The sequence below is a fragment of the Pongo abelii genome, chromosome 3, assembly GCF_028885655.2.
Source record: "Pongo abelii isolate AG06213 chromosome 3, NHGRI_mPonAbe1-v2.0_pri, whole genome shotgun sequence".
Lineage (NCBI taxonomy): Eukaryota > Metazoa > Chordata > Mammalia > Primates > Hominidae > Pongo > Pongo abelii.
This window is the reverse complement of record NC_071988.2, coordinates 127,268,617-127,293,148: the sequence shown is the minus strand read 5'-3', so window position 1 is coordinate 127,293,148 and position 24,532 is coordinate 127,268,617. Positions and strand designations below refer to the sequence as shown.

At 35.7% G+C, this 24,532-nt stretch overlaps 1 protein-coding gene across 2 annotated transcripts in view; it reads right to left on the bottom strand.

Annotated features, from left to right (window-relative positions):
• ARHGEF38 (Rho guanine nucleotide exchange factor 38) overlaps positions 1-24,532 on the bottom strand; it is a 158,141-nt gene that overhangs the window by 33,087 nt on the left and 100,522 nt on the right. For both annotated transcript variants that reach the window (XM_063723557.1, XM_024246164.2), the window contains exons 4-6: positions 17,008-17,155; positions 11,625-11,642; positions 2,683-2,882 (exon numbers count right to left, since the gene is read on the bottom strand). In XM_063723557.1, coding sequence (XP_063579627.1) covers positions 2,683-2,882; positions 11,625-11,642; positions 17,008-17,155 — 366 coding nt within the window. The remainder of the gene's footprint in view (positions 1-2,682; positions 2,883-11,624; positions 11,643-17,007; positions 17,156-24,532) is intronic.

Sequence of the window (24,532 nt, the reverse complement as noted above, 5' to 3'; positions counted from 1 at the left end):
CGTGCCTGTAGCCCCAGGTACTTGGGAGGCTGAGGCAGGACAATCTCTTGAACCCAGGAGACAAAGGTTGCAGTGAGCTGAGATCATGCCACTGCATTCCAGCATGGATGACAGAGCAAGACTCTGTCTCAAAAAAAAAGAAAAGGCAAGACAACTGTACCCAATGTAAGGAGACCTCAGATCCTGGAGCAGCTCTTCACTGGCTGAGAGATTTGGGACAAGCTGAATAACCTCTCTGAGCTTCACTTATTTATCTTTGCAATCATTTTCACCTTTCATAATGTTGAAAACATTAAATGTCTCTAACATTCAGTGTTAGTAAAGGTGTAGGGAGATGGACAATCTTACAGACTGCTGATGAGGATTAAACCAACACATTTTTGTAGAAAACAATTTGGCAGAAACTAACAAAAAGGAAACTATTCATAGTCTATTACGAGGAAGTTCATGCAGAGAAATCTGCTTTCCATAATCGAGTATACAAAGTTTTATTTGCTAGAGCATTCTTTTCTAACAGCAAGGTATTAGGAACATCTAAATGTTTATCCTTAGAGAAATAGTTTAATAAATAATGATATACTCATAAATAAAATGCTATGGAAACATTAAAAAGAAGGCAATATTAATTGAAAGAATGTTCATGATATACGATTAAGTTTTTAAAAAAGCAAACTGTAGTACCATATATGTTGCAAGAAGTATGGAAAGAAGGAAAAGGGAGAGAGGGAGAGGTAGAGAGAGAGAGAGAGAAGAAAAGAGAAGATAGAGTACGTCTGAAGAAAACAATAAAATGTTAGCTATGCAAACTGGAATCACGGTGAGAAGGGAAGAATTTTACTCTTGAAAACTTTGAAATAGTTTAAGCAAACAGAAAAATATAAAGAATAATGTAATAGCCATTATCCAAATCCTTGTCCAGTCTTAACATTTTGCTTTGTTTCCAGTCTTCTTATTTTTAAAACAGCTCACCTAACAGTTGAGGCACCCTGATCTCCATGTATGATCCCTAAAGGGAATTGTTATCCTAAATAATGGGGCTTATAATATCTGTATCTATTTTTATGCTTTTACTGTGGATGTTTGGAATTATAAAATACATTTTGAATGTTTTAAAACTTTATAAAATAGTATCATATTGCACATATTATTCTACTACTTGCAAATTTACTTAAAAAAAAAAACCCCTCTGGATTGTGTTTTTGAGATTAACCCACTGATACACCTACTTTCCTATTTAGTTAATTTTTATCTTCTTGTGGTATTGTAGTGTGTAATATGCAGTTTATCTATCCACTATCTGGATTAATGTGTCTTTTTTATTTGCATTTATGAACAATGCTAGTTACCAGTATATCTCTCTTTGAGCACATAGGCAAGAGTCTCTCTTGGGCAAATACTTAGAAATTCATTTTCTGAGTCTCCGGTGTGTGCATCTTCAACTTTACTAGGTATTGTCAAGTTGTTCTCTAAACTAGTGATTCCAAGTACATTCTCACCTGTAGATTGAGATTAAACATTTAGCGTATTCATTACTTTTTCCCCCAGTCTCTTGGACTGGAAATGGTATGTTAGTGTGATTTCAATGATTACATTTCCCTGAGTATAAATGAAGCTTAGAATTTTAAAACTGTGAATTGCTTCTTTTTATTATTAACCTTTTTTTATTACAATGTTTTTGTATTGATTTAATGTCAGTGATTATATAGTCTGGAAAGTGATCCTTTGTGTACTATCTCTTCATTTTGTTCATGGAGTTTTCTTACTCCATAACATTTACTTTTTACTCTACACCTTTCTTTTTAATTTACTAATACAAATATATGATTTTTGAAATAAATATCAGAAAATAAAACAAAAATAAATAAAGTGATTAGACCATTTAGCTCTAAAATCCTGCTGTGGCTTTAATGTCAAACTGAGATTTAAGATTAGCAGTACAACACCAACTAAGAACTTATATGAACACAAATCACACTGAGGGAGGACCCACAGCCTAGCTCAATGCATTACTACCTCTGGGATGTATAGGAACCATGTAATTATCCCTGGGATTATAGGAACCATTATCTGGGATGTATAGGAACCATGTAATTATCCCTTCTGTTTTGAAATTTCACATTAAACACTAATTTTATATTTTAGCTTACAAATAATTAACAATAATTTGCTAATTCTAGAAAGAAGTATACTTGCTCACATCAGTAGAGAAATTATTGCCACAAAAGCTCCATTCTCTGTGTGCCAGAACCAGATGAATCCAACAGACTAGATGGCCCCCGTCACCTGGATCTGTCCCTTTCCTGGGTGCTTTCTGCATTTGCTTCCCACTGCTACTGCAACGTGGCCATTTCTCCTTCTTACCACACGTATCTCCAGTGACAGGAGGACTACATGCAATGGGTTTCTTCAGCCCACAATATGTCACCAGGATTGCAGTGGTCCAATGAAGTTGAGTATATGGCTGCTTGATTTATTTTTTAATTTCATTTTTTGTGCCTCTTAAGCTTCTCCTTAACCCAGCTGGCAAGGCAAAACCACACTCTTCTCTCCAGCTTCTAATTCTAGATTTCAAATGATCAGTTCACTGCAGCTGTTATAACTACTTAAACATTCTGATTCTCAGAAACATAAAGCGAACACTCCAATAATGGAAAACAACCAATTCATCATGTCTCTTCCTACCTAAATCTTTCCTTCTTTTAAGTTCATTGATGTTAACATTAATGTCCTTCACAGCAGCAAAGGCATCGTCCAGTGCTCTGTAATCTGGGTGAGAGGGAGGGGTGGAATTCCGAAGTTCGCACAGTAATAGCGGGTATTTCATCACACGTTGAATTGGTTTGATCATCAAAGAGCCCATGTCCAATAAGTTTGGTTTGCCTCTACAATACAGATAAATAATATCAGTTCCACAAACATATATTTTATTAATACATTTTCATTTTTGTGTGTTTTTATGATTACTTCTTAAACATTTTCTCTTTTTTTCCATTTGTATATCTAAAATTTCTAAATAAAAGCAACAGCAAAAGATGACAGAAAGAAGCAAGTCTGAAAGACCCTACTATGAAACAAAAACCTAAAAGAAACAAGTATGTCTTTCCACCAAATGGTCTCAAAGCATGATTTGCATCCATATGCCATGTACAGTTTACAAGGTTTTTTTATAATTGGCTTTATAATATAATGGGAAACAATTTCAGAATGTATTTTACCATGACAACAAAGAAAAATGCATTTTCCTGATGGCATTTTGATGATGATTATTGAGGAGAATAACCATTTAAAAATCTAAACAGAGACTTGCAAAGGTATAGTCAAAAGGAAGTCTTGGCCTCTCTCTTCCACCAAATTGAGAAGTTGCATTTACAATGTTTTGGAGGTTCTACCACAGTCCTCAAAAGGGACTTCTGATAAATGTGATAATTCTCTAGTTATTATTATTACTATCCCTATCACTAATCATTGCTATCACACAGTGACATTCCATGTGGAATTCTTAGTCAACAAATCTTCAAATGACTATACAAAAGTGAGACTCATGCCTGGCTTTTCCTTTAGCAGCTTCTGAGACGAAGTTGGAGCCATTCCAGCTGGTTAGGCAGTTCACAGGAGGGGAAGAAGCTACAAGCTTGGTCATGCCATTGTCTAACCTACTCTCATTGATCATTCAGACAGAAGGCAGAGATTTCTAAAAGCCTCTTTATGCAGAGACCAATAAAGATACACTGTAGATAGGAAATACAGACACTGTTTTCAAATCCCAATAGGTGGATGTTTTATACTTCAATAATTTTTTAAAGTATTGCTATGGATAAATGACTGATCATATTATTAGAATAGTAAAACAGCTGTAAAAATGTTAAACAAAATTAGAAAAGCTGCATCATTAGAAAGGGTCAGGGGCCAGGCACAGTGGCTCGGGCCTGTAATCCCAGCACTTTGGGAGGCCAAGGCAGGCAGATTACTTGAGCCCAGGAGTTCAAGACCAGCCTGGGCAACATAGCAAAACCCCATCTATAGAAAAAAATACAAAAGTTAGCCAGGCATGGTGGCAGGCACCTGTAGTCTCAGATACTTGGGAGGCTGAGGTGGGCAGATTACTTAAGCTGGGGAGGTCAAGGCTGCAGCGAGCCGCTGCACTCTAGCCTGGGCAACAGAGTGAGAGCATGGTGAAAAAAAAAAAAAGTAGGAAGTCATCTTAGAGACCATCTAATTCAATTAATTTGATAAATGAGAGAAAAAAGAATGTATTATCACATGGACATGCACACATGTGCAGAAACACACATGCACATACATTCACAAACATACACTAGTCACTATCACATCTCTCCACTTATCACTATCTGGAATCATCTTGTTTCCCTATTTACCAGTTTATGATCAGTTTCCCTGTCACCACTCTACCTCCTGCATGGCATACAGTATTCTCTCAATGCATATTTGTGGACTGAGCAATGATAGAGTTCTCAGATTTTCTGTAATGTGCTTTTATCTTATACTGAACATTTTTTCCAAAAACGTGAATAAGTGGCTGAGGAATTTTGTTCATATGCAGAGAAAATGATGATAGCATAAGAGAGACAAAGACTAAAGCGAACCCAAAGGCAACATTTTTTTAAAAAGAAAACCAGAATAAATATTAAAGGTCTGCAAGGGAGTAAAGAGTTGCTTTAATAGGCTGTATCTTCTACTTCATACCTATTTGCACCAAATCTATTAAAGAAGAAAAAGAGGAAGGTAAGGAGAGAAAGTGACAGAGGGGGAAGGAGGCAGAAAGAGGGAAAAAGAGAGACTTGGAAAGAGGGAGGGAAGGAGAGATTGATTATTGGTTTCCAAGAGGACTGAGTGAAGTAGATTTAAAAATAAATCTATTATAAATACTGAAAAAAAAACTAACAAAAAACCTAAAAGATATTTTCTAACTGATGGTGTATCAGTAGCAAAACCTTTAAATATGAAGGACATTTTCTTATATATCGTAAGCAGAGATTCTTCAACAATACAACAGTTTAGTCCCTTAAGTAGAAAGTAGAAATAATTCCCTTAAATAAGAAACAAGTCAAGGATATGAAAAGTATTAACTTGATTAGAGGAAATCATATTATCTATATGAATATAATCAGAATTTCTTCTGAGTTTCTATTATCAAAGGTTAACTTATTTAATCCTTGAAAATCACTAAAAGACTATCAAAATATAAATATAATCAAACATTTAAATCAATATAAATTCAACTTTAATAAAATAGTTTATTAGTGTGGTCTTTTGTTATATATATGCTTTTATTTTTAATTATAAAAAACAAAAACCCAGATGTGCAGCCATCTTGTAGGAATTCCCCTCCCATCATCCTGGAGATTCTCTTTGCCTCTTTCCTGTGTTGGTTCTTCCTCATTTTGGTAGAGTACATCCTTCAGTAGTTTCTTCTATTCCTCACAGAATGAATGGGAAGTAAAATGTTAAGAACTTTAACTTTAAATGTTAAGAACTGCCCTCATTTCTTTCTTATCCAGATCTATCAAAAAACCAACTTAGGCTCTGTTGTGTCTAGACTGTATCATTACTTTTTATTCATCACTCTTTGGGATCAAAGTTCTATCTCTCCCTTTTATATTTCAAATGACAATAATAGTAATTATAAGTGATTGTTGTTTCTCCTAAAAAAGTCATAAATACAAACCATAAAAAAGACGTTCTCAAAAATGAGAAATCTCCCAGACACTTTTGTGTCTGGAGATATACTTGAGAGAGTTGCCCAAGTCATGAGCAATGATATTCAGATATCTGCAACGCACAGACAAGCAATATGGTAGAAAAAGATAGGGGGAGTGTTATAAGATAATAATACTCCATGCTTTCAGTGCCACAAAATTCACCCCATCTAATCTCCCACAGTAAGTTTCAGTTCTGATAACCATGCGAGGCAGATGAGTCCTATGTATGATATAACCCATCTCAGCCAGGAAGTCAATTATCCCATGACTCCCCACAGTAAGTGAACAAATGTGTAACAATTGCTCATACATATTGGGCCAAAAACTAAACTACTTGTTAATTTGTAATTCTATTTCATCTTCCTCTGTCTTATCATAAATACTTTGGCAAGTATTTAGTGCCAAAAGTAGCTACACTAATCTCATTACAAATTATTTTTGGGTCTTTACAAAGTCAAGTAAACACAGCTGGCTTTGTTTTAGCAGCATCCAATTTTGCTGCAGAGTTTCACATCAAATACAAGAAAAAAGTACAATGAAAATTAAAATGACTTTTAAATAATATAAACATTATGCTGGAAAACAAAAAAAAATTAGATATTCAACATGCAGCACATCTATATTTCTTAATGAGAAGTAAAAAATAAGTAAAAAAAGAATAATTATGTAACTATTAACTATATTACTTTGAATTTCCTTGATTTCATGATCACAAGCATCCTAAATTTAATATTTATTTTACAGTAGCCACAAGCATTTATGCTGTTACTGAGTTTTTTTCAATTTACTCTCCTTTTAAAACACCTAAGTCAATTCTAAAGGAAACTGTATATTGTTACACAAATAAACAAACAGCATTTGTCATAAATAAAAGATAATAGTGAAAATAAATACATCATAATAATTATTAAATTAGAATACATAAAGGAGATAAAAGAATAGTAATTGATGTAACAGACCAGAGAGAACCAGTGAAATGGTGAGGCAATGTTTAATCATTTTGCAAATGTTAATCAATGACAGTCACTGGTTACCCATGGAAATAGGGAATGAGGGGCTGGATACCAAAATAAGGAGGGTCCATTGAAAATCCATTTAAGAAAGTGTCTAATTCTTACAAGTGTTGGAGATAATGTCTTGAAACTTTCCAAAGAGAAGAACAAACACACAAAAGAATAGAAAATAGAAAAAGAATGAGAAAATTAGATGACTGGTCTAGGAAGTTCATCATCTACTAATAAGAATCACAGAAAGGTAAAACAAAGCAAATATGAGGAGTAAATAGTGAGTGAAATAATTCAAGAAAAAGACAGGGATTTGCAGGTTAAAAGAACTCACTAAGTGTCCAGCACAATGGAAGAAATGGAGTCACACCTTGGAATTCATGAACTCCAGAGTGCTAAGGACAAAAAGAAGACTCTATAATCCTTCAGAAAAAGAAATAAGCACATAGGTATAAATGCATAATTAGGAATCAGAATGTTTCAGATTTCTAATAGCAACTCCGAAAGCTAGAAAATGATAAAGAATTACCTCTAAATTCTGAAGGTGAATGGTTTCCAATTTAGAATTTGATACCAAATCAAACTATAAACCAAGTGTGAGAGTAAAAGAAAAGTATTTCAGATACAAAGTTCTTAACATTTTACTTCCCATGCATTCTGTGAGGAATAGAAGAAACTACTGTAGATGTACTCCACCAAAATGAGGAAGAACCAACACAGGAAAGAAGCAAAGAGAACCTCCAGGATGATGGGAGGGGAATTCCTACAAGATGGCTGCACCTGGTGTCACCAGTCCAAGCTCAACTGGACTGAAGACTCTGGAAGGGGCTCTTTTAGGGAGATGAAATTGATAGCATACATAATGCATCTGGTTGTCTTGAAAGATGACTTAGTTAACTGGCTGTGAGTTTGGCATTAATTGTTAATACAAAGAAAACTAAGTAAATGAAGAACAAGAAGAAGCAGAGAAAATAGATGAAGTGGAGGAGGAGGAGGGCACAATGAAAACGATAATCAACAATTGTTAACTCATAAAAAAATAAGTAATCACTGTAAGATTTAGCTCTGAAAAGAAGTTTACTTAGATATAATAATTCAGACATTGATTATTGCTCTAACAAAATTACAGTGTAACCACTTAGGGGGAATGGAGAAATGGAAAAGGCGTTTGTGTGTGTGCTTGTTGTGTGTAGAGGAGATAGGGATCGGAAAGAGAAATAAATTCTTGTCTTCTACAGGAGAAAGTTAAAGATAATATCTGAAAAGGAAACAACCAAGCATGTTTTTAGAGTAATAAAGATAAATACCAAAATAGACAGCTAAAGGTGTGAAAGTAATGTATTCTAATGAGAATTTAGGGGCTGGCAGGAGAAGAGGGGATTACTATTTTTCTTGACAAATCTTGCAGAATGATTTGGTTATTGAAACAAGGCTATATATCGCTTTTAATAAAAAGTTTTTTATAAAAAGGGAATATGCAAGAATACTCAAAAAATTGTAAAAGAAAAGTACTGAGCTGAGACTAATGATACTGAATATTAAAATATATTATAAAGCTACAAAAATAAAAGCAGTTTGGTATTGATAAATTTATGGACAAATGAGTAGCACAAAATAGAAAATCAAGAAATAGACACAAATATGTATAGAAATAGAGTACATGGTAAATTTGACAATCCTATTCAGTGGGAAAAAGTGAATTATTCAATATCAGATGTTATGAGAATTAGCTAGCCATAAATAAAATAATAAAAATGGATTTTGGCCTCATTCTTTACACTAAAATAATTTCGAGATAGATTAAATATTGAATCTAAAAATTAAACCATATAAGAATTTGAAGAAATCATAGGACCATCCTTTATAAACTAATGTTGGAATTTCTAAGGAAGACATAAAATCTGAAAGCCACAGTAGAAAAAAAGTGATGTCTATTTAAAAATTTAGCTCCGTAAGCAGAGCCTGAAACAGCCATAAACTATGTTAAAAGTCAGATGATAAACTGGAAAAATTATATATAGTACATAGGACAAAGGTTCATATGCACTAATTAAAGAGACATTACAAATGTATTAGAAAAAGATGAACATCTCAGTAAAAGTGAATAATCATTTAAAAACATCATTCATTAGAAATGAAATACAAATAGTTAAATACATAGGAAAAATGCAAATTAAAATAACAGGATACTATTTGGGCCTACACATTACAAGTTATAAAGATACCAATATCATTTGTATCTAGTGTTGGCAAGTAGTGGATGAATGAACAATTCACATAAGAGTAGTGAGAATATAAATTAGCTCAGGTTTTTTTGAAATGTTCTAACAATAAGTATCAAAAGCCCTTTGATCTACCAATTTCACTTTCGGAAATTGATCCAAAAAATCAGATTATTGTACCAAGATCATATATAAAAATAAACTTATGACATCAATAAGACAGACACAATTCAACTATCAGTAAGGGTTTGGGAAACTAAATTATGGCATATATATCAGACAGAATATTATGCAAGTATAAAACAATGTAGATTTATATTTACTGACATGGAAAGATATTCACAATGTATTGACGATGAATGAGGTAGCAAGTCAACATACAAGAAATATATAGTGTTCCTATTTTAGTCAACGTATGTGCGTGAAGAAAAAAGTATGGTGAAGTGAGGGACTCACTGCAATGCTACAATAGTTAGCTTTGGAATGTGACTGCTGATTGTCTTTACTGTCCTCATTTTTATTTTCCTTTTTTTGCAATGTTTCTTCAATAATTTTTAAAATACAAAGAAAAGAGAAAATAATTTATAATATTTTGTGATTAATAGGAACCTTGAAATCCAAGGTGAGAATAGCTAATCTGACGGGGAACACATACAGAAAAGAGGGAAAGCATAAAGGTAACAAAACACTGCATTTCTGAAGATAGCTGTGTTTAGAATAGGCATTTTTTTCTTGCTTTTAGTGAGAAGTTCTACGATTGCTGTCACTTTAATACCGTCTGATGTTTGTGTGAGGTTGTAATTCAAAGTAAACATTTTAGAAATTACAAATATCTTTCACTTTGTATTTTTAAGAAGGTAGGTTGTAAAAAAAACCTAAAAAACAGATAATTTTTGATTGCCATAAGTAAGGGATTATTGAATGCCATGTAAAAACCCACATCTTATACTCTTAAATGCCCTTTTCGCTGCAACATTGCTGGCCTTTGCCACTAAAGAGCCCAACAATTACACAGCACTTGACATTGCCTTTTGCCCTTTCCTGTAGCAGTATGTGTGCTTCATGACCTGAATGAAAAGAACAGGAAGGAAAATAATTCATGGCAAAGTTGGTTTTGATGTGCATCCAACCACATGCTGGGATTGCTCTTCTTTTTTAGTTCTTGATGTATAGAATAGTTTAGACGGAGCAGACATAACCTGGCTAACTCCTACACAGCAGGATTGCAGCAAGTGCGAGGGCCATTTTTAAGCAAGTGTTTCAATACAATGAACTGTTTAAGTATTCTGTATGTAGAAGTCCGTGCATGCAAACTGCACTAAGAAGAATATCTCCCTTTTCTCCTCTGAATCTCTCTCTCCTCTCTCCTTGTTTCTTGGTTCCAAAGACCTAATGTAAGCTTTAGAAAAAGAAACCTAAGCAGAATTTGTAGCACATGAAGTTCTTCTCTAACCACTCAGTTATGCAAAGCTCCAGTCCTTGGCACAATGCCAGGGACACAGGCTGTATAATGAGGCAGAGCCATTTCCCAGCCCCCATCAACTATCTTTGAAGAGAAGCCAGGAGGCTGATGCACCTCTTCGAATTCAAATGAGCCTAGAATTGGAAACTCATAAGACAAATCTACTCATATCTGTTTATCCTGTAGGACAGTTTTTCCTTTTGAAAAAAAAAAAAAAAGAAAAGAAAAGACTGATAAAGTGAGAGAACTGGTTGCCTGTCTGGTGTCTCAAAAATCAGCTTCTCAACTTGACTGAGATATACAGCCTTGGTCTACAGATCTGTATGATGCCTCCTTCACTTCAGTTCCAGAATTCCGTTCTCACTGTTGCTCTGCACCAAAATATGAATGACAGATATTTGCTGCTTACATTAATATAATTTATATTTTGTAAACTCTGTATTTCTTCATATAAACTCTTAGGAATTTAAAGTACATACATACACACACACAAGCAAACACACACTAGAAGCTCGGGACCTTAAAGAGTTGCTCATCATAAGCCAAACATGTGCCTGGTAAATAAATTTGAGTTTGTATTGAAGTCAGTTTCATCCTTTCAGCATTAATCAGCCTGGACACACTTTTCTTCTAGAACAATGGACCTCTTTCAGAGTGTTTGTATACTCTGTTTTTCTAAAATAATTTCCATATTGTCCTAGTAACCAACTATTTCACCTTAATATGTCATTTTCATGCTATAATGTGTATGATTTTTTTCTCCATAAATCATACAAGACTTGAAATTAGAAGAAATCTAATATTTTCATAAAATAATCTTTTCTTATGCATTAATCTATGGAAACTTCAAATGCATTATGATATTAATCTGAGATTTTTTAAAGACTAATATGTTTCATAGAAAGAAGTGTTTTTGGACACATTAAGATTCCCAAACATATGTATGATGAGCAGTTCCCAAAGACTTTCTGGCATCAGCAAACTTAGTAAATTATATGTTGGGATTCTTCTAAAAGGTTTGGTAAAGTATATATGATAATAATTTAATAAGTAATATGCACCAAGAATGGGGTAAATGCCTTAGCAATCCTGGATTATTTATTAAAAGCAATACTCATGATTAGAAAAATCAGAATTTCTGATTTGGACAGGATCAGTCAGCTGCATTTTCTCGTGATTTTTATATTTGATTTATATTATTTTAAAAAGTACTTACTCTTGCATGTATATTTTCCTGTAAGAGAAGAAAAAGAAAGTAAATTCATGTAAATCTGTATATTTAAGGTAAGATACAAACATTATAAATCTTTTTAAATTTTCTTATGTAAAACAAAATAAGTAATTTTCATGAACGCCTTATAGAAGTAGTCTCATTATTTTATAATCATGTCCCTAACAAATAAAGAAGATGAAAATTTTTATCTAAAAGCCTCAAGTGGCTATGGATAAATAAAATAATATCCTGTGTTTATTATCTGATCACTGTGGCCTTTGGTTTCCAACCATTTGGAGTACGATAAATGTTTTCAATATAAAAAAATTTTAAGAGCCATCCCACAATAATAGATGGTCTTTTTACATTCAGTGATTGAGGAAAAATTTAATAAGTGTCTAAGCTGCATTTTGTAAAAATTTAATGGATTTAATAAGTTTTTTTCCATTAATCTCAATACTTTGTATATGTGGAAAATGGTGGGGGACATGTGTGAAGCAATTGTTTCCTCAATCTCCAGACATGGTATATGAGTGAATTGATAGACATCCTAATATAACTAGGTTTTGCTTAGTCTAAGACCTATTAGATGGGAATCAAGCACAGAATTACAATTTTTTAAAAATCTGCAGCTGCTATAATTTTAGGCAATTATTCATGACTGTTTAAAGAACTCTCCTATTGCAATGAAAGAAATACCACCACCACCCCCTGCCCAATATTTCCTTCCAATCATTTCCTTTAAGCTCACACGCTTCCTTCTTTGCTCTTCTAAAGGTAAATCTTATTTGTCAGATATGCTTTGTGGATCATAGGTCAGAAAATCTGGGGAAGAAAATGAATAAAAATAAAAATGCAATTTTTCATGCAAACAAATAAGTGAATAATGTGATCATTTAGGAACCAAAGCACATACATTGAAGTTGAAAGAGAAGGTTATTCTTTTAACTCCTACAGAAAACATGGGTTTTTTTTTTCTATTTCATTTATTGTAGCCAAGTAAAACCTAAATATCATAACATAAATTAAACATTGTGTTTATGTAGTATAACACTTTATGAAAGGGAATCTGAGAGATTTTCCAATAGGATAAAACCACAATCTGTGGAGTAGTGGCACTATTTTATAACATCTTTTTATTTGTTCATAATTTTAAAGAATCTCTTTTAGGCTGAAACTTTGCAGAAGCTAATCCCAACCAAGGGCAATTCAGGAAGCAAGAATTTAAATTGTGTCCATTTACCCTTTTATGGGATAAAGTAATTTAATATAATATCTATCACTATACCTCCTACCCTCATGAGCACATTATACTTTGACTCACAATTAACAAGTTTTTACGTGACTATTCCTTAAGGATTATAGTCTTTGTTCAAACATGATGCCATATAACAAGGAACTGAAGGGCTTTCCAAAAGTGATTTTAATTTTTACTTGGAACACTCCATTAGAATAACGAGTATAAAATGTGGTGAACAAATTGAAATGTATTCCTTTGGATTTTGCATTGCATGAGCTTTTAGCTTCCTCCCTGAATGGAGAAGCTCCAGGAGTAATGTGAGCAGCCAAAGTGCCCAGATGACTAGAAGTTAGAAGTTTTCCTCCTGGGGATGATGGCCTTGATTAGCAAGAAGAAAAATACAGATACATTTATAACAACTAAACATGAAGCTAGAAACGTGTCTTCCATCCATCAAAAAACTTAGAAAATCCCCTTCATTCTCTTTCTATTACAAAATAAACACATCTCTGGGGCCTCTGAAATGCAGCAAGGACTTTAGTGGTATTTATAAATGGAAAAGCAGAAAAAGGAGGCAGCAGACAGGCTATTCTAATTATAGCTACATTTGCATTTATAGCCACGCTATCTTTCACTTTCCTCATACAGATCAGAAACCTTAAATAACCCCAAGAAGGCTAAGTAATAAGATCTTTAGCAAATAACTTCCATAACTTTGGAAACTATTTTAATACAGTATTTCACACAATCTTAGGGGTCACTAATTTGACTGTCAAAACTTCTTGTTGAATAAATAAAAACTTGCTAATTTCCAATTTGTAGGCTATAAATGCAGATGTGTATTTGCTTTTGGATAGTCTCAGAATCTTTTCTTTTTGAAGGTCTCCAAACTCTGAAATTACTGCTTAGATTGTATCTATATTGATGAAAAAACCCACCTGCTTCAGGGAAAGCAGCAAGTATGATTTCTCCCTCTAAGGTAGTTCTTAACTTGAGTGTGTATGGAAAATCACCTGAGTGGGCTTGTTAAAAAAGCAGACCCTGAACTGGACCACCAGAAATAGTATTTTTTTTTTTTTTTTTTTTTTTTTTTTTGGTCTGAGGCAGAGCATAGGAATCTGTACTTTTAATACACCATCCTGGTGGATCTGGCGCAAGGGAACTCCACACAGAAAAACACTGCTCTCACGTTATGAAAGGATTCAACATTATTCTCTCTTTTGAAAGATAATTGGCTTCAAAGAATACTTGAAAGTTAGAAACTTGGGTCTTTTACAGAACCAGGTAATGGACTTGGGAATTAGTCTTGAACGGCAGCCACCGTGAAAGCTTCTGGTGTTATCTAAATTAATTCTTGTATTGTTATTAAACTTTCCACATGGTTTTTCTTATCTCCTCAACTAGAGTTTGTGTTTCTGAGAGGCAAGAACTATGCTTATATATTTAAAAAAAAATTTTCAACATTATTTAGCACTCTTATTAAATATTTATTAGGCCCTCAATAAACATACTGTAATTTTGGTTAAAAAGCAGCCTAAATTGCTTTAAAATCCACCTTAACTTCTGAGGCATGAAGCCACCTCTCTCGTGGATATTGCTTCAAACAAAGATTTCCAATATCCTCTTGCACAGGATAAAATGGAGGCCACACCTAGTATTCATTAGAAATTGGCAACTGCACTTGGGCTGTGTTATCTAGCCACAAGGAAAAGGCAGAGTGACAGTAATAGCTTTGACTGATTACTTGGCCAGGGAAACCAAGCCCTTAGGGTGTTCCAGACTCTCTTTGGCCTATAAACCTGTTTGAAAACCTGTTTCTCAGAATTTAAAGCTTAGCTCGATTGAGGTCAGTATTATAGTAATGTCAATAATTCTACTGCCGTCAGCCTTCAGGCAGACCAGTACAATCCATCATTAACTTTATTTTCATGGAAAGGCAACTTTTGGGAAAATAGCTCTAACTTCAGCTATTTTATTTGATTTTCTTTCCCTTAAGAAATAGTTGTGCCAATACTCCTTCTTTTGGCTTTTTTGCTTTCTAAACCTTAACACCTTCCACTGCCTGCAACTGTTACCTAAAATCAGAATAGCTCTAAACCCAAAATTTGGGGCATGGCCAGGGGAATTACCTGAAACTTGCAGAAAAAGACCAAATAAGCCATTGGATCTGAAAATAATTTTCAGTAACTGAGACTTCATGAGGTTCTAAAATCACCTCTGCCTTTAGCTGCTTTTTGGGGATATGATACTGGGCTATACTGCCTAGTGGAATCTTCTGGCAGGTTCTGTTTCTTTCTCTTAAAAGTTAAAAGTTTAATGAATAATAAACTGATGTTCTTTCCTCTCTGAATAGATTGCTCCACTTCTGGTGAACAGTTAGAAGCGCATGCCTAAAGTAGATGCACCACATTCTTTTCAGGCAAGGACCTCCATCCCCAGGGCTGGCATTGGGTGGGGGTGATCAAAGGTGCTAAATGTTCACTTGCTGTGACATTTCTCACTCTTAGTTCTAGAACCCGAAGAAGGAAAATGGCTCCAGCTTTTATTGGATCAGATCTTGCCACTTGTTTAAGGTAGGAAAGGTGTTCATTCAAACCCAGGATAACACCATTTCCTTTTTTTTCCCAAAGAATAAAACACCTGAACACTTAGAGGACTGTGCTTCTATGAATTTATTAAAATGAACACAACTTCAAATTTGAATGTTTCTCTGAAATGATATGCTAACACTGAACTAAACTGAAAATAGAAATAATTAAATAGAGCTACTTGCTCATTACATCTTATATTTAAGACTTAATTGATCATATTGAGTTCCTTAGGGCAGAGTCTAAGTCTTATTTACTTTTGTATACTTAGCCCCCAGAACTACGCTTGACACAGCACAAACACTAAATAAATGCTTAAGATTTGGTGACTTGAATTCTTCTTTTCCATGGCATGAAGAATGGTTTGAAACCGCAGTAATTTAATGACCAGTAGAGGGCAATAAAGTTGAAATTTTATTTATTAAAAAAAAAAAATTCACTGGGCTCATTTTAAACTCACTTTCAGACCCAATTCTAGCCGGGAAACGCCTCCTCCAGAGTAGCATCATGATTTCAATTTAATGCAGCTAAAAACCTCTTGTACCACGTTAGGATCCCCATCCCCATCCCTGTTGGGGATCCCTCTTTCCCCCACCACACAGAGTAAACAGGGGAGGTGTGCTACAGGATCAGATGGGTGTGCAGTGACTTATACACCACAGCTCTCTGTGGTTGTTTAATTCCTGGTCTAATCAAAATTATTTGACAGTGGATACTACTTGCAAGTGAGAGTCTGTAAGAGAGCAACTGGGTAAGATGTGGAGTATGGTAGTGATTTTGGCTTTAAGCTTCCTGTGGTAGGAAACTGCATATTCAGTAAGATACCAATTACATTTAAAAGAATCAATCCAAACACATACCCACATTTACACATATAAATAATATCAGAAGAAACTGATTATTAAGAAGAAAGGGGCTAATAGTGAAACAGCAAGGGGTTTTTATCCTACACATACTTTGTTATATTTTTCAGATTTTCATAGTGAATAGATACTTCCTCTAGAAAAGAAAAAGTACATTGTGTAGCACCCCCACCAATGTTTTAGAGATGAGAAAGGAAGGCATGAGTAATTGTTCTGAAATTAACTTTAGCAAGGCCTGACTTGTCTTCACCCATCTCCCCACAGTGAGTTTGGGGAAAGAAGACGGCCATGCAGAGTCGTAGGCCATTCCCCTAACTCCATTAACCCATGTGCTCCAGTCGTCACGGGGCCACGTGTTATCTCACATACTCCTTGAACTACATGGGGCCAGGCAAGTTACAATAGCTTTAAGAAGAGGCTTTTCTTCCACATTTTATATTTTGATATTGCATTTTTCAATCTCTGCAGAGCTCTAAATCTTCTCCCATGTTATTTTTAGTCATTCTCGCAGGGGGAAAAAAAGTCAATCAGGGCTTCTGGCATGCCAGCTTTTTATAAAGGGAATGCAAAGCAGAGCTCCCAGCAAGTCTCATAAAACATAGGATTTATGTGAGACCTTTCATCTACATCCATTTAAAATGTTCCCTGCTAGGCAACTGAGAGGAGATGGGAATCATCATTTGAAAAGGCCTTACTTTAAGGACTGGATACAGTGGCTCAAATGTTCCTTCAGCTCTTCTTCCTTTTCATAGGACTCCAGTATACTATGTGCTTCATCATGGTGATAGCAGTAGATTTTATAAATATCTTCCAGTGGCCCTTTAATCTGCAAGAATACTTCTCCTGATAAATGCAAAACAAAGGCAAAACGACATCATCAGACAAAGCTGGCACGTCACATGATTATTTTCAACAATGTCGACTCGTGTCAAAAAGTTGGATGGGACCTGCTTTATCCCCAGGTTATTCAGGAAGGGTGGAAAACATTGAGTGATTTTTTTTTTCCTTTCCTTTCTTTTCTTTCCTTTTTCCTTCTCTCCCTGCTTTCCTTCTTTGCTCTTTCTCTTTTTCTGTCTTTCCTTTTTTTTTTCTTTTATAAAACAAAGGATGAACAAGTTATCAGAGATGGGCAGCAAAAGAAAACTGGTTTTCTCAAAGGTAACTTTACGCACAAGGTTGATGTGCAGAATTGTGGTTAAGAGTTGCAGTGTGGCCAGGTGCAGTGGCTCACGCCTATAATCCCAGCACTTTGAGAGGCTGAGGTGGGTGGATCACGAGGTCAAGAGTTCGAGACCAGCCTGGCCAATATGGTGAAACCCTGTCTCTACTAAAAATACAAAAATCTGCGTGGTGGCAGGTGACCTGTAGCCCCAGCTACTCGGGAGGCTGAGGCAGGAGAATCGCTTGAACCTGGGAGGCAGAGGTTGCAATGAGCCGAGATTGCACCACTGCACTCCAGCCTGGGTGACAGAGCAAGACTCTATCTCCAAAAAAAAAAAAAAAAAAAGAGTTGCAGTTTAGAGTTGGTGTGTATGGTTTGAGTCAGGCTGTGCTACAGACTGGCACTGTGACTTGAGCAACTTATTTTTACTCTTTAAACCTGATGACACCAAATAGATTCAATTTTAGAGAGTGTTTGTAAAAATTAAAAGAGGTGGTATTTGTAAAGTTCATAGTATAGTAAATACATATGAAATGCTCAAAATGAAGCAATTTTTTGTTAATTTATAAGAGATACAGAAGGTGAAATTTCAAGTGCTGGGTAAGTATTTTTCAATATTTACTGCACTAATATTTCCTGAGGCTCTCTGAAAGGCAAGCAGTGGAGTTTAGAGAAATAAAATATTTCCTTCTATGTGATAATAAAATAGGTCATTATTTTAAAAATCAGTTTAATACCATGAACCAAGGTTATGACTGTATCTTCGTAAAGCAACTTAGACTAATTGTATCCAGGCATTTAATGAATCCTTTTTGATATTATGATGAAATAGGGTCTATAACTGGTGGCTAAAGTAGATATTGGACAATAGTTTGATTTGATCCACACTTCATTACTTAAAGATAAGTATTATGCATCCACTATTCAACCCAGCACTATATAAATTATTTGGCAGATATCCAAGAAATATGTGACAGGGTCAGCTCTCAAAACTTGCAAATTGGAGACTAATAATGATTTGGTGGCTGAATTAATTGGGATGGCTGAATACATTGACAGTGATCTGGACCTATTAATCTGGACCTATTGTAGTTAACAGGAGTAAGTCATTCTTTCCACAGAAATAAAAGTGCCCTTAGTATTTTCAACATGTTTTTCACACATTAACTTCCTACTTGCATGAAGAGATAAGAGGTTATTTATCCATATTAATTCAGGATGAATAAATCTGAGTTTGAAACAAATAAATGATTTTCCCGAAGTCCTGTCTAGAGGTGGAAAGGCAGAATTAGAGGCCGTATTCTTATTTTTTCCTTGGATTTTAGCACATACCCCACCCCAGCCACCCAATTCAGAGCTTTGCTGAGCACTGTATGAGGTGATGCACTTGGAAAGAACACTAAACTTGAAATCAGAAACAATTTAGGGTTTGTGTGGGGAATTTGAGAATGACTTTTTAAAATTTCAGTAGCTTTTAGGGTACAAGTCATTTTTGGTTACGTGGATGAATTATACAATCAGAGAATGATTTTTTAAAATAAATTATTTGAGTCTTAGTGCCTTAATTTTATTTGTAAAATAAAAATAATAGTAGCCATTGAGATTCATTTGAGAACGAAATGGGGTGATAGATATAAAAAGTGGCCACCACTGACTAGTTGCTCAAGAATTGTCATTTGTCTCTTAAGGTTGCTTTGCTACCTCTAGAATTAAAACACTAACACTTTTAAAGTATCACATTCTTTTCTAATTTATTTACAGCCAATAAAATATTTTTCCTTTTCATGATGTGGGATTTTCCTGTGATTATATGCTTATAGTTAGACTGTGAAGTAATGTGAGATAATGTGCACACATGCCAGTGTGTGTGTGTTTGTGTGCATGTGTGTGTGTGTGTGTTTTAAGGTTTTTGTTTGTTTGTTTTAGTAGTGCTTTTTGGGGACCTATAAGAAAACTCAATAACTGTGAGCATCTTTGGGGCTGAAGGACACAGGATTCTTGTTTTGTTTCTGATATTCTGTAGAGTTCATCCTTCAACTAGTGCAGGTCATATAGATTTGTTCTTCAACACTGATAACAACACAAACAGTAAGAGCTATCAAGTAGAGGAAAGAAAACAAAATAGAACCATGACTGAATTTAGGGTTGGGCATAAGGTGAAGGGAGCCTCCCAGTAGCAGAACCAGGTAGCAAATGGGAACTAGTGGCTTTGGCTGGGAGGGCCCAGAAGTAGGACTGGTGAAAGGCTTAGATCACAGACTTAGCTAGACGCTCAGCAGCAAGTCAACAACAGTGGACCTGCATACACACAGCCCAACACAAGATGAAGCTGTAAATGAGTGTGCTCACTACAAAGAAGCTAAAAGCAGAGACCAAAAAAGGAAAGAGGTAAGGACAATCTCACAAATCCACAAGGTGATCAAATCAGAAAGTCAAAAAACAAAGAAGAACTAAAGCACTTATCTTTATACACAATGAACCCATTAATTGTAAATTCTCTTGCATTTTCTTTAACAGGAGTGGTGTAGTTTGAAAGAATTTATAGCTCTTCCTTTAACAGAAGAATCTTTTTTTTTTTTTTTACTCTTTTCCAAGTAAAATTCTGTTGAGGCTCTAATAATAATTATTAAAGTTAAAAGATATTTAAGTACTCTAACTGAAAGTCATTTATTCACCCAAAGGCCAAGTACAACACTGGCAGGCAGAATATTTTATTCTCCTCCCAGCCCTACCAATGTATTCTGCTTCATAATAGTGCAGATGAAGCAGTGTGTCTTGCAGCAAAAAGTGATTCTGTTTCCACGGTAACATAACTCTTGGCTGCATTTCTTTAGTGGTGAAGGACAACCGCTCTGTCTAATGTATGTGGGTTTAAGGGGATGATTAGGAGCAGAGAAGAGACTAAGCCAAGACCATTGAAGGTAATTTCACTTGTGGTTGCCTGTCACAAAGGCACCAGAATCCTGTAAAATTAATAAAACTAGTGTGCTCTTCTTTTTAAAAATTCTACAACCCAAGAATTTCTGCATATGCATCCCCAAAAAGCAATCGCCATGCAAAGGAGAAAAAACAATGCACCCTTTTAAGTCTCCTTAGTTATCTTCATTAAAAATAACTTCCCAAAATATTGATATTATGGGATACCATGACTCCTATGTTTCAATTTGTTCCCTTTACTGATGTGAATAAACATATGTTCCTCTTTCTATTTCCATACCCTCACGTGCAGCCCCAACATGTGCCATACCAAACCAGGTGGCCATTATAGTATTGTGATCCTGCTCCAAGATGAATTTCCCATGCAGGTAAGTAAACAAGGGTAAAGTCAGTGATTTTCAAGGGATCTCCTTGTCCCGGGTTTTGTTTAGGAAAATGCCATAAAAGGGAAGAAGCAGTTGTGTTCCTTAGTTCATCCTTTTTTGAAAATTACTCGATGATCATCATGCACTGAACACTTTGGTAGGTACTGTAGATACAAAGAACCAACTCTTCCTTCAAGGAAATTATACAGGACACCAAGGGAGAGAGAGAAGACTGAACTTTCATTTACCATACTATGTGAAAAGTAAATAAAGTACAGAGGGTTACCTATTCAGCCCTTGGGGAGCTTTGAGCAATGCTCATAACAGTGTACTTTTGACATAGGACCTCTGAGTGAGTGCAAAAAGCAAGGAGATAGGTGTGGACAGTAAGATCTGTTCAGAAACTTGGAAGGATCTAGTGTGGCTGGATGGGACCATGTCTGTGAGGAAGTTCCAGAAGGGACTGTAGAGGTGGGCTGGGGCCAGATCATAAAGGGCCTTGTGCAACATTAAGGAGGTGAAACTTTCGCCTGAAAGTGATGGTGAAGCACCGATGGATTTTTAGATAACTGACCAGATTGTGTTTTAGAAAAACTATTCTGGTAGTTATTTGTATGAAAGACGGAATTTTGGGGAGGAGTTGGTGAGGTTGAAGAAGATAAACAAATTGAAAGGTGTCTATAAAAATAAAGTAAATAAACAATGAGGGACTAAAACAGAAAGTTATTGCAGTTAAGAGAGAGTGCACTAGAGTCGACTTCCTGGGTTCAAATTCTGGTTTTACCATTTACTCGATGTGTGACAGTTGGGAAAGTTACTTAACTGTTCCTTAATTTCCTCATCTGTAAATTGGAGATAATAATAGTACGGTCGTTTGCAGATTAAACGAGTTAAAATATGTAATATATTTGCATCAGTAGCTGGCACATGCAAATACTCAATAGAAGTTAGCTATAACTAAAGCAAAGCAAAAGCAAGGAGGATGCAGAAGAAAGGAGAAAAATGGACATTGAACATGTGTGAGAGATGATTCCAGGCATATCCCAGAATTGTGGTTTAAGTGACCATGTGGGTAGACACTGATGGCCTAACAGAGTTTAATGAGAAAGATGATGAGTTTAATTTCAGATGTATTGAGTTTGAGTTGCTTATTGTATATTCAAGCAGTGAAGCCCTTTAGGAAATTGGATATATTAATCTAGAATTTAAGAAAATAATATCCTGGACAGAGATGTAGGTTTGTAAAAATTGGGTAGTATAAGACATGAATTTATGTGGTCATGCGAGAGTGTTCACAGAGTGAGAAGAAAAGAGTGCCTGAGGACAAGATGGTGGCAAACACTAACATTGAGGACAGTATAGAAGAAAAAGAGACTGCAGAGAAGCCTGAGAAGGCATAGCCACAAAGAAGGATCAGCATGAGGAAGGACAAGAACAAAATAATGAGAAATACTGCCAAGATTGACTAAGTTGGTAGGGTTCTGGGTAACAGAGCTTGCTAGCTGTCTCCCCATGGTCATAATCTGCTTCTAAAGAAATAGAAGTTTTGGCTGCCCCAAATCAAAATGACATTTCCCATCCTCCCATCCAGTTGGTGTGGCCATGTAATTAAAGCCCACAGTGGGATATAAATGAAAGTGTCCTATGACAATGTCCAGGAATTTTCCTCAAGAGGCAGCTGGCTCAGCCTTTACACTGTCTTCATCCTTGTCTCGATCTGCTACCTAGGATTTGGATACTATTAATACCTTTACCTTGTCAATGAAGATAACAGCCATCTCTTGGTGAGTGGAGCTGTGGGCTGGAAGGAGCTTGCATCCCAGAGCACCTTGTGGAGCAGAGCTGCCATACAGCTCTAGAATACATCCCCTTCAGACTTTTACACTTAGAGAAATCAACATCTGTCTTATTATGCTAGTGATGTTTTGTTTTTGTTTCTGTTTCTCCCAGCTGAACTTAATTCTAATCTACTCACTGTGTTTTGTTTTGTTTTCTCTTTGACAGGAAAATATTTTGGGAGAAATCCTGATGAGTTAAGGCCCCCTCTATACTACCCATTTTTACATTTCATTTTAAAATTATATGAAAATATGACATGAACTGTTAGTTACGGAGGATATAAAGTTGGATGTTGCTTGTATTAATAAGAAAACTATGCAGTAAGTTCAATTCTAAAAACCAACTAAGATAATGTTTACAAAAGTAATTTTAGTTAAAATCTCGTGTATAAATTGTGGCCTGAGGTATATCCCGAAAATATCTGTGGTTCTAAATAAAACTTGTTGTCAAGGCAGAGTATTTAGAATACAGAGAAGGGGGTGGGATGAACAGAGGGTAGAGATGGCCCACTCTCTGGAAAGAAGGTCTGAGATCTGGGTGCAACAATACAGGCCTCTGACTGTCATTTCCCTGAGTGACACACAAAGCTGAGTGAAAGCTCCATGGTATGCCATCTCCAGTGAAAGAGCTTTCCTGGCAGCTTTCACCCCGAGTTCAAGGGTTGCTCCCTGCGGTCTTCTTATCCTCCTTGGATGGGAGTCCAGCTGCCGTGACTAAACAAGGCAGTAGATTCGCCAGCCCAAATGCCAGATCATCTGATACTGTCTCCCTTTCCTTCCTAGCCTCATTCTGTTCTCCAAGGGAGCATAAAACGAGGAGAGGAAGTGAGAAGAAGGAAACTGAAAGAGTAAATGCTGCTTAAAGCCACACTCCCTTTCCTTCAGTCTCATTTAGCTTCTACCTAGCCTAGGGGATAAAACTGCTGCTGCGGATACCCAAGAGACCCTGGCTAGGGTTATAATATTCAAACCAAATACAGGCAGCAGTTGGGACATGCAGCCATGGGATTAAAACAAGTGTATCCCATGAGTATCAATTTTATTAAGAAATTTGAAGAAAAAAACACTGGTTTCCTAGAAGAGTAGACTGGAAAACTGACATGAATGCTTACGACAAAATGAGACTTCCAAGTTATTTCATGCCTGTTGCTCTAGCTTCAGATCATAACTCCATACTTCCTGAGGCTTATGATATTTCTCTCTTGATATCGGGAATATTTTGGTAAAATTTTTTTTCAGAAGAACTAGAGTAAGATAAGTTCAGAAAAAATATGTGTCCATTGGATTTGACAATTCTGAGGTCCCTGGTGATGTGGTAATAGCATTTTTAGAGGGTTGGGTTTAGGAGGGAATGAGAGATGAGGAAGAGGGACCAATGAAGGGAGCTGGACCCTAAAGAGAGAAACAGAGAAAGGAAAAGAGCAGAGTGGAGGATGGAAACCTGTCGTGATCATCTCTGTGTCCAGTGCCAGGGAAGACGATGTCATAATTATGGTGGGGCTCTCAAAGAAGGGGCCGTTCTGAAGCTAAGGTGGCATCCACTCAGCACATCTGGCCATGGAAGGTGGCTAGCAGCTGAGCAGGACAAACTGGGGGGTGCTAGTGGGCTGTGGAGAGGGTAAATGTTTGGAGAGGAAAAAGCTCTGGCCTATATTTGGAAGAGCTAGAGTCCCTTCTGAGAGTGTCCACAGTTACTAATATAAATTGGGCAAATCAGCTCTTACTGTTTTTGTCTCAGTAATGGAATAGATGCTCTTTAAATATTAGTCCTGTTCTAACATTCAAAAATACAGCTGTATATTTTGATGATAGCTCACGGTGTCTTCCTGAACCTTGTTGACTTCTAGATGCTTTAACTTCAGGTCAGGATTCTTTAACAGCTGACATCTTGAGGCAACATTGGTTCTCTGAGAAAGTG